The sequence below is a fragment of the Bidens hawaiensis genome, unplaced genomic scaffold (assembly GCF_021521415.1).
Source record: "Bidens hawaiensis isolate Kalapana, Puna unplaced genomic scaffold, B.hawaiensis_p1.1 tig00053247_1, whole genome shotgun sequence".
Lineage (NCBI taxonomy): Eukaryota > Viridiplantae > Streptophyta > Magnoliopsida > Asterales > Asteraceae > Bidens > Bidens hawaiensis.
This window is the reverse complement of record NW_027499594.1, coordinates 57,244-73,149: the sequence shown is the minus strand read 5'-3', so window position 1 is coordinate 73,149 and position 15,906 is coordinate 57,244. Positions and strand designations below refer to the sequence as shown.

The window sequence follows — 15,906 nt, the reverse complement described above, 5'->3', positions numbered from 1 at the left end:
GTTAAGATGATAACGTTGACCTCGATATGGAGTTAAAAATCCTTCACCATTTTGTATAACCGGCATCACAAAGATAGTATTGTAACACCCCGACCAAAGGCGGATTATACATCGGGGCGCCACATATTGTTTCATTACTCGTGACACTATTGGTGTCAATATTTATTAATACACATTTTATCGCGCACGCGCAGCGGGGAAAATAAAGAACATAAATCAAACATAAATCAATATATTATAAATTATAACATTCAAACATCATTAACTTGTCCTGATACTTTTTAATTCTAGGTCCAAAAGTAAAAACGTCCTACGTGTCCACAAGCTCCAAAACAGCTACTGCAAACCTGAACATGTGTTAAAATAAACGTCAAACACTTGCGTGTTGGTGAGGAATCAAGTTTAATACAATACATAGATAACAATAAATCTGCGCGCAACATGTGTATGTCTGGTTTTCAACAAGGGTGTAATCTGATCGGGACCAACTCTAAGAGACAAGACTGCCAGTGCTCACAATTGAGCTCACAAACAAGACTAACTGTGCATGTGTAAACAAAAGAGAAAATCATAAACGAATGTTCTCCCGTGTTCATCTAATGGTACCATGAAAACTGCGGAATAGACCGTCCATACGGTTAATGATCCACACATACAAATAAACAGCCAAGTCTACGTCCTCAACACATGGGATACTGCGCGACTAAAGTTCATAAACAGTTTTAAGACTCTAAGTTTTGTATGAACACATGAACATCCCAAAGCATTTAAAATAAAAAGGGATTAGATACGAGATAACTCACATGATAAACGATGCGGTGATAGATAAAGCAAGAACCAACTTTAAACAAGCACAAGTTAACCTATAAATAAGATTATTGTTTTAATGATTTGTTTTAAGTCTTGATTATAAGTTAGCATAATTAATAAGTAAATTATAATATATATTACCGGAAAAGCAGGAAGAACAAGGAGGAAGACGGAGGCAGAGAGGAAGACGGCAGAGAGAGCAAGGAGCAAGAGAACAGGAGAGATTAAGTGTTTTGTGTGTGAAGTGTTAGAAAAATATTATTATTTATAGAAAAACCCTAGGAGACATAATCCCTAGAAAAGGGAAAAAGATCTCAAAAAGCAAAAGATTCCAAAAGCAAAAGATATCAAAAGATAATGTCAGTCACTTTTTCTACCAACCAATGGGGGTTGGTACGCATGCTGCGCCGAAAGTAACTATTCAGACATTAGATGGGTTAGGTCAACGGCTCAAAAGATAAGACAACACAAAAGCAAACGGCTAGATTTAAACAGAAGATACAAGGGTTAAGCGCGGGAAGGCTGAGTGCGCGAGCGCGAAGGCTGGCACAACAATCCTTAGCGCACTGCGGGAAGAATCGCATCCTTAGCGTGCTGCGTGAACTAGAATTCTAAGCGCATCGCGGGAAGAACATACATTCTTAGCGCATTGCGGGAAGAACATGCATTCTTAGCGCGCTGCGAGAAGAGTTCTCTTCACGCATCGCAGGAACAAGATGTCTTCACGCAGGCTTCCATGTAAGGAGTCTGGCGCGTGGAGCTGCAGACATCCTTAGGCGGGAAGAACCAAAGGACAAGCAAAGAGAAGAGGGAAACAAAGCGTAAGGGTGGGACGGCGACAAGAGGGAAAAGAAGGCGGAATGAGAGAAGGAAGAGGGAGGGGACGGCGGAAAGAAAGAGAGAGAAAGAGGCGGGAAGGAAATTTATATTATTATTAAAAGTAAAATATAAGTATAAATATTAAATAATAAAAGAGAGATCGGGTCAGAGAAACGGGTACCTGGGTCGGGTCGGATCAGGGCAGATGTCACAGTCTCCCCTACTTTAAGAAATTTCGTCCCGAAATTTATCTCGAAGTAGGTTGCGCAGAGAACAGGTGCGGGTACTTGATCTTCATTTGATCTTCCCTTTCCCATGTAAACTCGGCTCCGCGCTTGGACTCCCAACGAACTTTCACGATAGGGATACGACTGCGCTTGGTTTGCTTAACCTCGCGATCCATAATCTCAACAGGCTTCTCAACGAAATGCATAGATTCATCAACTTGAACTTCATCGAGTGAAATGTGAAGGTTCTCGTCAGCTAAACACTTCTTGAGATTGGATACATGGAACGTTGGATGCACATTACTGAGCGCGGGCGGCAGGTCAAGTCTGTAGGCAACTTTTCCCACACGCGCGAGAATCTTGAATGGACCAACATAACGAGGAGCAAGCTTACCCTTCTTCCCAAAGCGGACAACACCTTACCAAGGCGACACTTTGAGGAGAACAAGATCACCAACTTGAAATTCGAGAGGCTTTCGCCTACGATCTGCGTAACTCTTCTGTCGGCTTCTGGCAGTCAGCAAATGATCACGGATCTTGGCGATTTTATCGGTTGTCTCTTGAACAAGTTCGGGTCCTGTGATTTGAGCTTCACCCACTTCGCTCCAACAAATCGGGGAGCGGCACTTACGACCGTAAAGTGCTTCAAATGGGGCCATACCGATACTGGAATGATAGCTGTTATTATAAGAGAACTCGATCAAAGGCAGGTGTGAATCCCAATTACCTCCAAAATCAAGAACACAAGATCGGAGCATATCCTCAAGAGTTTGAATAGTTCGCTCAGACTGTCCGTCAGTCTGAGGATGATATGCAGTACTCATGTCCAAGCGAGTTCCTAGCGCAGATTGGAGAGATTTCCAAAAGCGAGATATAAAACGGCCATCGCGATCGGATATGATGCTCAAAGGAGTACCATGGCGGCAGACAATTTCCTTGACATAAAGCTGCGCGAGTTGCTCAACACGGTAGTTTTCACGAATGGGCAGAAAGTGAGCAGACTTAGTCAAACGATCCACTATTACCCAAATGCTATCATGTTTGCTTGCTGTCAAAGGTAACTTGGTAATAAAGTCCATCGCTACACATTCCCATTTCCACGTAGGAATTTCAGGTTGTTCGAGCAAACCAGATGGGCGTTGGTGTTCAGCTTTAACTTTAGAACAAGTCAGGCACTTAGCTACGAACACAGCAATATCCTTTTTCATACCGGGCCACCAATAAGTTATGCGCAAATCCTTGTACATCTTATCAGTGCCGGGATGAATAGAATACCGAGATTTGTGCGCTTCACTCAGGATATCAGCGCGAAGATTCTCATCAAAGGGAATCCAGATGCGATTGAGATAGCAGAGAATTCCACTCAGATTAGGGACAAAGAGTGCTTCCGCGCCACACGCTAACTCGGCGCGAAGGCTACCATTACTGATGGATGCGCGCTGCGCGTCACGAATACGCGATTCAAGGTTGCTTTGAATCGGCGCGAAGTGAAGCTGGGTGCGCGGCAAGATACAGTTAAGTTGGCAGGGTTTTCGGCTGAGCGCATCGGCTACCACATTAGCCTTACCAGGATGATACCGGATCTCACAATCGTAATCGCTGATGAGTTCGTTCCATCGGCGTTGCCTCATGTTAAGTTCCTTTTGATCAAAGATATGCTGAAGGCTTTTATGGTCAGTGTAAAGGATACACTTAGTACCATAAAGGTAGTGTCTCCAGATCTTCAAGGCAAAAACAACTGCGCCTAGTTCGAGGTCGTGAGTTGTATAATTCTTTTCATGAACCTTAAGTTGCCTTGATGCGTAAGCGATAACCTTGCCTCGTTGCATAAGAACACAACCGAGACCTTGGTTGGATGCATCGCAATACACGACAAAATCTTCATTACCCTCAGGTAGCGCAAGAACAGGAGCTTCACACAACAATCGCTTGAGCGATAGAAAGGCTTCTTCTTGCTTCGAGCCCCAAATATATGGTTTACCTTTGTGCGTTAGAGTTGTTAAAGGCAAAGCGATCTTCGAGAAGTTCGAAATGAAGCGCCGGTAATAACCAGCTAAGCCCAGAAAGGAACGGATCTCGGAAGGAGAGGATGGCGTAATCCAGTTCTTGATTGCTTCAATCTTGGATGGGTCGACATGAATACCCATCTTGTTTACAACATGACCAAGAAACTGTACTTCATCAGACCAGAATTCACACTTGGAAAGCTTAGCATAGAGCTGCTTGGTTCGAAGCTTCTGCAACACCAACCGAAGATGTTGCTCATGCTCGGCCTTGGTCTTAGAATACACCAGAACATCATCGATAAACACGATCACGAATTTATCCAAGAAAGGCCTACACACCCGATTCATTAGATCCATGAAAACGGCGGGTGCGTTGGTTAGACCGAAGGACATGACCAAGAATTCAAAATGGCCATAACGAGTTCGAAAAGCAGTTTTCGGAACATCTTCATCGCGGATGCGCAACTGGTGATAGCCAGAGCGGAGATCGATCTTGGAAAAACAAGAGGCACCTTGGAGTTGATCAAAGAGGTCGTCAATACGCGGTAAGGGATACCGGTTTTTAATGGTGAGTTTGTTCAGCTCGCGGTAATCAATACACATGCGAAACGATCCATCTTTCTTTTTAACGAACAACACCGGAGCACCCCAGGGCGAAGAGCTAGGGCGAATGAATCCTTTAGCAGTCAACTCTTGAAGTTGGCTGGCCAATTCTTGCATCTCAGCGGGTGCAAGACGATAAGGAGATTTAGCTACGGGGGAAGCACCAGGGACAAGATCAATACGGAACTCGACTTCACGAGCGGGAGGGATACCAGGAAGATCATCAGGAAAAACTTCAGGGAAATCACGCACAACAGGGATATCGCGAAGCTTCTTCTCTTCAGCAGGCTTAACCACATGGGCTAGGAATGCAATATACTTCTTCCGCATGAGCCTTTGGGCTTCGGCGCAAGACATAAGTTTAAGACCACTGGAGGGTTTTTCGCCGTAAATGTAAAGATCACCATTTTCTCGAGGTAGGCGAATCAATTTCTTGGCGCAAATAACTTCGGCGCGATTATGCGAGAGCCAGTCCATACCAATAATAACATCAAAGCTTCCAAGAGGCATAGGGATGAGGTCGATCAGAAAATCGTTTTCGTTAAGATTAAGCGTACAATCTTTAATCACCGAGTTAATTAAAACAGTTTCACCGTTAGCCAATTCAACTGAAAAATCTTCTTTTAAATCGCTGCGCGGTCGCGCAAGCTTCTGCTCGAAGGCGCGAGAAATAAAACTTCGATCGGCGCCAGTATCAAAAAGTACAGAAGCATAAAATCCGTTAAGCAAAAATGTACCATTAACTACGTCATTATTCGCTTGCGCTTGGTGCGCGGTTATGTTAAAAGCTCGTCCACGCGTCACTTGGTTCGAAATCTGGTTCACCGGATTCGCTTGTGTGATTTGCACTTGTAGTCTTGGGCACGCGTTCCGGAAATGACTGGGATCACCGCAGTTAAAGCACGATCTGGGTCGTGGGTTTTGGTAGGTTGGTTGTGGGTTCTGCGGGTAGACTGGTGGTGTTGGCGCAATTGGATTGGCGGGAAGGACTCTACAGTTTTCAGCAGTGTGACCAGTACGGCCACATCGGTTACAAAGTCGACACGGGGTTTGGGTTGGGTGGTGAAATCTACAGGTTGGGCAAAAGGGATGGTTTCCTGTGTAAGGTTTCTTAGTTGGCGGGGCAGGGAGTGCTGGATTGGTTAAGGCATAGTTATGGACTGCAGGAGGTGCTGGGTAGGTTGACAGTGGGTTAGGCGCGTAAACTGGGGGTTGGTAAACGGGTTGCTGGACAATGGGCGGGTTGGTAAGCGCATAGGCCTTGCGCCTGCGCTTGAGGTTGTTACGGTTTGAGGGTTCTGGTTTGGTTTCTGCGGGTTCAGGGACAGTTTTGGTGGTTTTGGTCTTCTCAGTTCCCCGCAGGAACAGGGTTCCTGCTCTGACATGGTTGTCGCTAAGCACAGCGGCCAACTCGATGGCGTCAGAGAGGGTAACTGGGTTTCTGGCCCATACAGAATCTTGAATTTCCATGGGGAGACCCCCAAGGAATTTCTCGATGGCTCGGCGGGAAGGGGTAACAAGGTGAGGGACCAGTAAGCTTAGCTCGTGGAAGCGCGTCGCGTACTCGCGCGCTTCACCGCTGTATTGCTTCAAGTTCCAGAATTCTTCCTCCAGGCGCTTAACTTCGTTGGGAGGGCAGAATTCTCGCGTAAGAGTTTCCTTGAATTCCTCCCATGTCATGCTAGAAGCAGCCTCTGCGCCACGCGCATGAGCTACTCCATTCCACCATGTAAGCGCTCTGGATTCCAGGACACTGGAAGCATATAGGGTTCGTCTTTCTGAGGGGCATTGGGTATGGAGGAAAGTGTTTTCAATCTTCTCAAGCCATTGGAGCATCACGGTGGCTCCTTCAAGACCTGTGAACTTCGGAGGGTTACCCGCATTAAAGGACTTAATGTTATAACTCGAGGTGTTGGTATTGTTTTGGCTCAAAGCTTGGGCTATTGCGGCGGCCATTTCCTGGGAACGTTGCTGTCTACGCATGCGCGAGGCTTCTCTTCTCTGAAATCGGCGAGATAGCGGAGGCATTCTATAAAAGTTTTAATTTTAGTTAATATCTTGGTTTTATCGCAAAGTATAACTTTATAAAGCTTGGTTTCACGGAGTTAGATGCTATCAAAAGTTAAAGTAAAATAAATGACCCAAAATGCAGACTTAATAAAGGTAACAAATTCGAATCAGAAATCGACAATTCATGCATCACCATGACTTTCCGAATTCCCAATTTAAAATATACGAGTAAACGAGTATTGGAGATTGACGATTCATGTATCACCATGACTTTCCAATCTTCAATATAAAATATACAAGAAAATGAGTATTGGAGGTTGACAATTCATGTATCACCATGACTTTTCAAGTCTCCAACCTCAGAACATAATCGTAAATGGAAATTGAAAATCAACTATTCATGTATCACCATGACTTTTCGGATTTTCAAATCCCACAAACGAATATGTAAGTAAAATCAATAAAAATCGAAATTCAACCAAAATCGAAATATCGCGAAATAGAACATAAAATCATATACTGCGCAAGTGCGAGCATATTCATAAATAACGAGTAATTAACAATAAGCGCGCAAACATGAGATTTCTCTCATGCGCGAGAAGGGACTCTTAGGTATTCTAGGCCGTTACGTCTAACCACCTATCCTAAAGTCAACGAGCTCTGATACCAATCTGTAACACCCCGACCAAAGGCGGATTATACATCGGGGCGCCACATATTGTTTCATTACTCGTGACACTATTGGTGTCAATATTTATTAATACACATTTTATCGCGCACGCGCAGCGGGGAAAATAAAGAACATAAATCAAACATAAATCAATATATTATAAATTATAACATTCAAACATCATTAACTTGTCCTGATACTTTTTAATTCTAGGTCCAAAAGTAAAAACGTCCTACGTGTCCACAAGCTCCAAAACAGCTACTGCAAACCTGAACATGTGTTAAAATAAACGTCAAACACTTGCGTGTTGGTGAGGAATCAAGTTTAATACAATACATAGATAACAATAAATCTGCGCGCAACATGTGTATGTCTGGTTTTCAACAAGGGTGTAATCTGATCGGGACCAACTCTAAGAGACAAGACTGCCAGTGCTCACAATTGAGCTCACAAACAAGACTAACTGTGCATGTGTAAACAAAAGAGAAAATCATAAACGAATGTTCTCCCGTGTTCATCTAATGGTACCATGAAAACTGCGGAATAGACCGTCCATACGGTTAATGATCCACACATACAAATAAACAGCCAAGTCTACGTCCTCAACACATGGGATACTGCGCGACTAAAGTTCATAAACAGTTTTAAGACTCTAAGTTTTGTATGAACACATGAACATCCCAAAGCATTTAAAATAAAAAGGGATTAGATACGAGATAACTCACATGATAAACGATGCGGTGATAGATAAAGCAAGAACCAACTTTAAACAAGCACAAGTTAACCTATAAATAAGATTATTGTTTTAATGATTTGTTTTAAGTCTTGATTATAAGTTAGCATAATTAATAAGTAAATTATAATATATATTACCGGAAAAGCAGGAAGAACAAGGAGGAAGACGGAGGCAGAGAGGAAGACGGCAGAGAGAGCAAGGAGCAAGAGAACAGGAGAGATTAAGTGTTTTGTGTGTGAAGTGTTAGAAAAATATTATTATTTATAGAAAAACCCTAGGAGACATAATCCCTAGAAAAGGGAAAAAGATCTCAAAAAGCAAAAGATTCCAAAAGCAAAAGATATCAAAAGATAATGTCAGTCACTTTTTCTACCAACCAATGGGGGTTGGTACGCATGCTGCGCCGAAAGTAACTATTCAGACATTAGATGGGTTAGGTCAACGGCTCAAAAGATAAGACAACACAAAAGCAAACGGCTAGATTTAAACAGAAGATACAAGGGTTAAGCGCGGGAAGGCTGAGTGCGCGAGCGCGAAGGCTGGCACAACAATCCTTAGCGCACTGCGGGAAGAATCGCATCCTTAGCGTGCTGCGTGAACTAGAATTCTAAGCGCATCGCGGGAAGAACATACATTCTTAGCGCATTGCGGGAAGAACATGCATTCTTAGCGCGCTGCGAGAAGAGTTCTCTTCACGCATCGCAGGAACAAGATGTCTTCACGCAGGCTTCCATGTAAGGAGTCTGGCGCGTGGAGCTGCAGACATCCTTAGGCGGGAAGAACCAAAGGACAAGCAAAGAGAAGAGGGAAACAAAGCGTAAGGGTGGGACGGCGACAAGAGGGAAAAGAAGGCGGAATGAGAGAAGGAAGAGGGAGGGGACGGCGGAAAGAAAGAGAGAGAAAGAGGCGGGAAGGAAATTTATATTATTATTAAAAGTAAAATATAAGTATAAATATTAAATAATAAAAGAGAGATCGGGTTAGAGAAACGGGTACCTGGGTCGGGTCGGATCAGGGCAGATGTCACAAGTATGTTCCTACAATTAACCATAAACTCTATGTTAATTATCATACTTAAATCTATGTATATTCTTTGAAAATTGTCTATCACATACCCGGAGTTATTTTAAGACCATTGGGTCTACTGATTGCATCACGCAAAACTCTACTATCAGCTGCAGAACCCTCCCATCCCTCTAAGACATACGTAAATAAAAGGTCTCTCGTACATACTCCGAGTACGTTAGTACAAATCTGCCCTTTTCTTGTCCTATAAGGTTTTCTATCAATAGCAGGGACTTTAACTTTAATGTATGTTCCATCTAATGCTCCTAAGCAACCATGAGTTAAAAGAAAACATTACTTACTAATTTATGTTAGCAAAAAATATATTTAATAAAAAATGTGTTTGACTAACCTTAAACCATTTCCATCTTTCATCAGTTTCATTATCTGGCACTGGCACGGGTGACTTGTAGAGTTCTTTGTGTAATCGACATATAGCATTTAAGACTATACCGACTTACAGTTTCCCCGGACCGATGAAATCTGTTGACTAGTATCCTATTCTTTGCATTATGAGCAAGGGTATGTAAAAACATAGCAACTTGCTCATCGACTAGCATGTTTTTACTATTCTTTAGTCCCCCTCTAGTTTCTAGCATATCACAAAGTGTTGTAAATGCATATATATTCATTCTTATGTTAACAACACTCGTAACATCACTTTCATAAACCATCCTCACCATGTTTTCACACCTATTAAGGTAACTCATTAAATATTTTGTACGTAAAGTCATTGACTCAATCGACCGACACAAATGATAAGTACACAACATCCACCAACGAATCGTAACATAAATGACATAAAATGCACCTATGACAACTATTCTTTGTCTGGAAGGTGATCTTGCCATCTACACATAAAAATATAAGAAAATTCAAGAAAAGCAAATAACTCCAAAATATAATCCAAATATTAGCAACAAAGTGATCATGAAAGCAAGAAAAATGATTACATGCTACTTTATTCACTGACTTGCTGAATGTTGTTTAATTGCCAATGTTTACATCAATATATATGTTATTTTGGATGAAATTGAACATCCAAGTTTCCATGTGAGTTACAAGTCAATGTTATACAAGATCCCTAAGATTTCCATGTGAGTTACAAGTCAATTTCTAGATAAAAATGGTGTAAAAAGTGATGATTTGTTGATATGTAGAAATCTGAGTTTTTTGGTCAGATTTGAGTTTGTAAATATAGATTTATTTATCAACAAAACAATTGAAATAAATTATGAAAATATTTTCACAGAAACTTCAACATCTCTAGGTGTTTATATATTTTTCTCAAATTTTTAAAGTATGCATAAGGTTTTCAACTAAAATGCTAATTATCAAAGGTATCTAAAACTTACTGTTCAGAGTTTGTAAATGTCAAAATTTCTCAAAAATTGACTACTCAGGATTTGCATACAATGCCAATTGGGAAATATTCTAGACACTTAAAATGTTCATTAGAAAGAGAAATGAAGTCTAAAACTTCAAAAACAAGAGAGTTATGCTTTTTAGAAGTGGACCTAAAATCTGTCAGTCAAAAACAGATTTGACCTTCGGTTTTATTTTTCACGTTTGGGTAATCAAAACTTCTCTAAAAATTACGAAACCAGTGGGGTTTGAAACTAGACTCTTTGAACTTAATGTTAGACTCAAGAAACGATCAATTTGCATCTGTTATGATCAAAATATTGTTTGAACAAAACAGCATTACAGATTTCATCAGCAACAGCATTCAAGCAACTCATGTAAACATTCAATTTATCGGTTCCAACATTCAACCTAGCATCTAAATATCATTCTAACATAAAATTCATGATTCAAACTCATCAATTTCATACCATATAATGTTCAATTCCCAACCTAGACATCAAAGATTTCATCAAGAGTCGAATTAAACATAAACCATTGAAATCTAACATATCTAAATCGATTACCAACAACATACAAGCATCCCACGATAACAATCGACATCAGCAGCTGAGTTTGGATCGAGGTTTAGGTCTGATCGAGCATAAGAAAGTCGAAAAAATGAAAGTTTCATACCTAGGATCGTTGGAATCGAAGCAAGGATCGCGAATACGAACTCGGTTCTTGGATTGGAGATGATTTGTGGGTGATTAGAGGCTGCAAGTCGATCGAACAGCAGGGAGAGGCGTGAGTTTGCTGCTGTAGATCGAACAGCAGGGAGAGACGTGAGAGAGTGAGGCTGAGAAATGAAACCCTAGAAATCCAATTCTCCGCTTTTTTTAGAGAAACAAAATCAGAGAAATGAAAATTGTTTATTTCCATTTCTCACCTCTTTCTTTCATAAACAAACAAGAGAATTCTTTCCGATTCCATTTCTCACCCCTCAATTCCCTCTACCAAACACCCCCTAGGAGTTTAATATAACTAGTAACACATAACATGAGAACAAAACGGAATATTATACAAAATATATAAAACTTGCCAAAAATCCCCCACATATACATTTAACATCTCAAAACCCCTCTTCAAAAATTTAAACTTTTAGCCATTAAGAACATCATAACACATATAATAATAATTCTATGAATTATATTATAACCTATTACCCTTTCTTTCAAAACAATTAACCAGACCCAAAACCCTCTATTTAACCACATAAGATTTGTTGCAAACATCCTCAAGTGCCTCCATTATCAACCCTGAAAAACTTGTCATGGCTTGAAAAACACCCGGCAAACCCGTCTGAATGTTGTTCAAAGTCATGGACCTAGTCACCTCGACCGCCTTCGAGTGCCTCACCATTTCATCCTCGACACGTCTTTGACACGCCACGAGCTCGCTCTTCTTTTCTGAAAGCGGGTCCCGTGCATCCAGCCCGTGCCCCTCATCCTGCCCGCTGCTCGGTAGCCCGAGCCCGACCATGGAATAAGAATGATAATATTTCTTCTCTATGCTTCTTAAAGATGATGCCTTTTTCTCCAACTCTTTCGATGCGGATTCAGTTCGTTTTTTCACCTTCATTTCTTCAGCTTGCTTTAAGGAAATCGAATGCACGACGTTTATGAAGCTTTTAATAGATTCGGAAGCCACAGTGTCGGGTAATCGATCGAGGGCTAGCTTCCACTCATCAAATATTACGTAAACATCCGACGACGGCTGTGATCCGTTAATGTTGACTTCTTCGGTGTTGACCGGAAGAAGAGTGAGTTTAAACCATCCTTGAAGGGACCTGATTAAATCTCTTTGGAACTTTATAAGGCGGCAGAAACTCGCGTGCCAGGCAGACACTGCCGCTTCAAGATCACGAGTCGCTTGGCGGTGGAGGTTGGATGTTGACTCGCCTTTTGTTGAATGGTTGACCAGACCCCGAACTTGTTGAACTACATGGTTTTGGACTTCATGACACTGGTTCATTGATCTCCACATGTACATTAATCTGCATAAATGCCATATTAAATTATTAATATTATTCACCAATTCATTAATTTGAAACCGAGTTGTTGAAGTATTACATACCCGTGACAAAGTTCGATAAGTTGTGGGACCAGCTCGGCGTCACGCAGGCCGACAATGGCGGTTGAGGTGGTTGTAACCGCCTGTGATGTCACGACAATTAGCGACTGAAGTTTCTTTATCGAAGCTTTTGTTTTGTTTAATTTACTTTCGTCTTCCCCTTTGTATTCTTGGCTTTGCAGTGATGACAACTTCCTTTCATGCTCAATTTTAACACCTTCTCTTGCCTAAAAAAATTAATATTAAATTTTTAAAAATATAAAAAAAATGAAATGTTGCAAATTATGTTGGAATCCTATAACACACAGTATAAAATGAATGTGACATATCAATCATTTCATGTTGATAAGCGTTACACAAACATCTGGCAAATATAAGAAGAACAAGATAAAAGGGTTAACATTGTTGTTGCCTGCTAGTAATGTAAAACCAAAATGAGTTTTGTTTTCTAGTATGCATTTGATGACAGACAAAGATTGCTAGTCCAGTTGTCATAACTGGTCAGACTCCCAGTTACTACTTACAGGGACACTTTGGTCACACAGCCTTTATTTCTCTCACTTATTTCCAACCTTTGCCCAACCAGTTTTCTTTTCACATTCTGGAATGCTTCACATGGCCCACAACGTCTCATAAAAGATAACCCTGCCGTTTAATACCCCCAAGGGCAGTTTCGTCATTTTTTCAAAATACACAAATGTGTCATACATGATCAGGCTACCTGCTAAAACCTCCAGGGGCAAAAGGGTCATTTCACAAGAAAACAAGTTTGGAAAAATAAGAGCTTTTTTCTACACAACCTTTCACATGGCTCAATGGTGGTACCGGATAACACTTACCACTAAGGGCAATTTGGTCATTTTATATACTCTACATACAGCAAGATTTTTAATTTATTTTGTAAAATGATATCTTTTATCAACCTATTTATATGGGGTCTCTTCTTTTAAGGCATAATAAAGACTGGAAAATATCAAAATAATAGTCTTTTTCAAATACCCTTTTGTAAAACACAATGGATAAAACTAACACACCATGGTCAAAATCCATGGGCAGACATTGACCAGGGCATTTCGGTGATACAAAAGAACCACCCACTAAAGATTACTATCACCATAAGACCATGTGTAGTCGTAAAGCTCCACATCCAGGGGTTATGCGCCACGTGGCGCCCAGTCAGAGTTATGGTTTTATACAAAAAACAAGTGTAGTCATAAAGCCTCCATAACTTGGAGGGGGGTGGTGTTTCCAGAGTTACACACTTGTTTTTTGGTGCCATTCTCAGCGTTGTATATAAAACGCTTGCAAATTTGACTTCAACATAACGCGGGGGGGGGGGGGTGTACCCCCCGCGTTATGGCTCAAAACGCAGGTGGCAAAGCCACCACTACACATGGTCTAAAGGCGACATTTTCCCACCAAAACATATCTTTATTTCAAGATCTTGTTTGAATTTTTTTTTTTTATAAATCCATTTATATATAACACAAACCGAATTACATATGTATAATGGGTAAGCGAGCAACAAGTTGCGCTGCTATCCCCTTTTGAATCGCAAAGCCTATTCTATTAAATATAAATTGGATAATAAAGGGCCAACAAAATTAAAAGCAATCAATTTCAAAATCATGTCAACTTAAATATTTAATTCTAATAATAAATAATAATAATAATAATATTACCTTTACTTCTTGGTACAGCTTCATTTCCCAAGCCAAGAGTCTCTCTAGAGTTGAACACAAACTCTTTGACCCACCCGGTTCACCAATTGAACCCGGTTCAAACCGGTACTTTATTGCCAATGGCGGCTTTGATGTCCAACTTGAACTCAAATTGCTAAAAACACCACTTGAATGATACACTGTCTCTGCATTCCAATTTCAAAATTCAAAATAAATTATCAAACTAATACTAGCTAAGATATTTCAAAATTCAAAATAAATTATCAAACTAATACTAGCTAAGATATTGTCCGTTTTACCCTTAATTAAATACCCATCCAATAACATTAGGTAAAACGGACAATATCCTGACACGATTTAGTAGTAATTCTTACTTTTTAAACTGCTGAAACTGCGGTCGAGCTGAGCTCGACCCGTTTCAAGCATTTCCGAAACTTGTTCACCCGAACCCGCCGCTTTATCAAAATACTCCTTAATCGACGAAACGATCTCCGCCAAATCCCGATGCCTAATCACCATCCTCATATCGGAATTATCTTCGTATTGGCTCGTCTTCCAGCTCCCCAACGATTCAGACTTCTCCGATTTAAACGAAAACTTCGATTTGGGAACCGAAGGCGGCCGAATCACCGACTCGTTGTGAACCGATGACCCGAAATTCGACCGGCTCTCAATTTCGGATCTCGAATCGTTATCAATTTCCTCATCATCTGAAGTGGAGCTAGTGGTGCTGTAGTGATCACCCCATTCACTACATTGCACCTCTTCCGGTTCGACCTCGTCTAATTGCAAATGTTTCTTCAGTTTCGAATTATTATTAATGTTATTATTATTACGGGAATTAGTCGAATAAACCGAACCCGCTTTGCTTTCATTGTGATTCGTCGTTTCCGAATACATTGAACCCGAATAAACTGAGGATTTGTCATCTTCTTCGGTGTCGAAATTCGGCTTTCGGGTGTTAAAGTATTCGGAATCCGGAGGCGAAGGCGGGTAAAAATTCTCCCAGTTCCAGACTGAGGAAGCTTGTGAGGGTGTTGAAGCATAGTTATATTGAGCATGGTAAGTGTAATTATTATTATTATTACTATTATTATTAGGGTTTTCTCTAGGGGAATAAGAAGCTTGGCTTGAGTCTGAGAGAATGTGTGGGAGTTTGATAGTGGGTTTTGGTCGGCGTTGATGGTGATTAACGGCAGTGGCCGGAATCGATCTGGGTTTTGAGCTAGCAACAGATGGGGTCGCCGGCGCCGGCGGTGTTGGTGGTGGTTGGTGGCGGTGGAATGAAGGGGGTTTGGTGGAGGTGGAAGATGGGGTGGGGAGGAGGACGGCGGGAGTTTGGTCGGCGACGGCGAGGGGTTCGCCGGAAGCGAAGACGGAGAGGGCGGATCCGGTGGATTTGAGTGAGCGGAGGTAGTCGGAGTGGGCGGCGGCGAGGTGGTGGCGGGCGTAGACGGCTTCTTTGATGAGACGGCGGCGGTCTTTGCAGCGGCGGACGGAGTCTTCGTTGCCTAGCTTGGAGGCGGTTCAACCCATGGTGGCCGGAGGTGGGTTTCCGGCGAAGTGGTGAAAGAGAGAGAGAGAGAGAGAGAGAGAGAGAGAGAGAGAGAGAGAGTGGCAGAGCAGTACAGAGTGTGTGTGTTGGGGTGTTGGTGTTTATGTCTTCAACGAACAACAAAATGGAAATTTATTATTAATTTGTTGGCTTTTAGTTTTCTGCGTTTAAAAAACTAAATAAAAAGTTTACAGAAACTCAAATTCGTAAGTCGTAACAGTAAGAATACTAAACTCAACAAAGAAA

General features: G+C 41.4%; 1 protein-coding gene across 1 annotated transcript; it reads right to left on the bottom strand.

The window, feature by feature from the left end:
* Positions 1-11,412: 11,412 nt before the first annotated feature.
* Positions 11,413-15,675, bottom strand: LOC143600048 (nitrate regulatory gene2 protein-like). The gene is made up of 4 exons (XM_077077847.1): positions 14,480-15,675; positions 14,106-14,290; positions 12,427-12,650; positions 11,413-12,346 (listed from the first exon to the last, which is right to left on the bottom strand). Exons 1-4 carry the CDS (start codon positions 15,003-15,005, stop codon positions 11,554-11,556), a joined length of 1,728 nt encoding a protein of 575 aa, XP_076933962.1. The 5' UTR covers positions 15,006-15,675; the 3' UTR covers positions 11,413-11,553.
* Between the last annotated feature and the right edge of the window lie 231 nt (positions 15,676-15,906).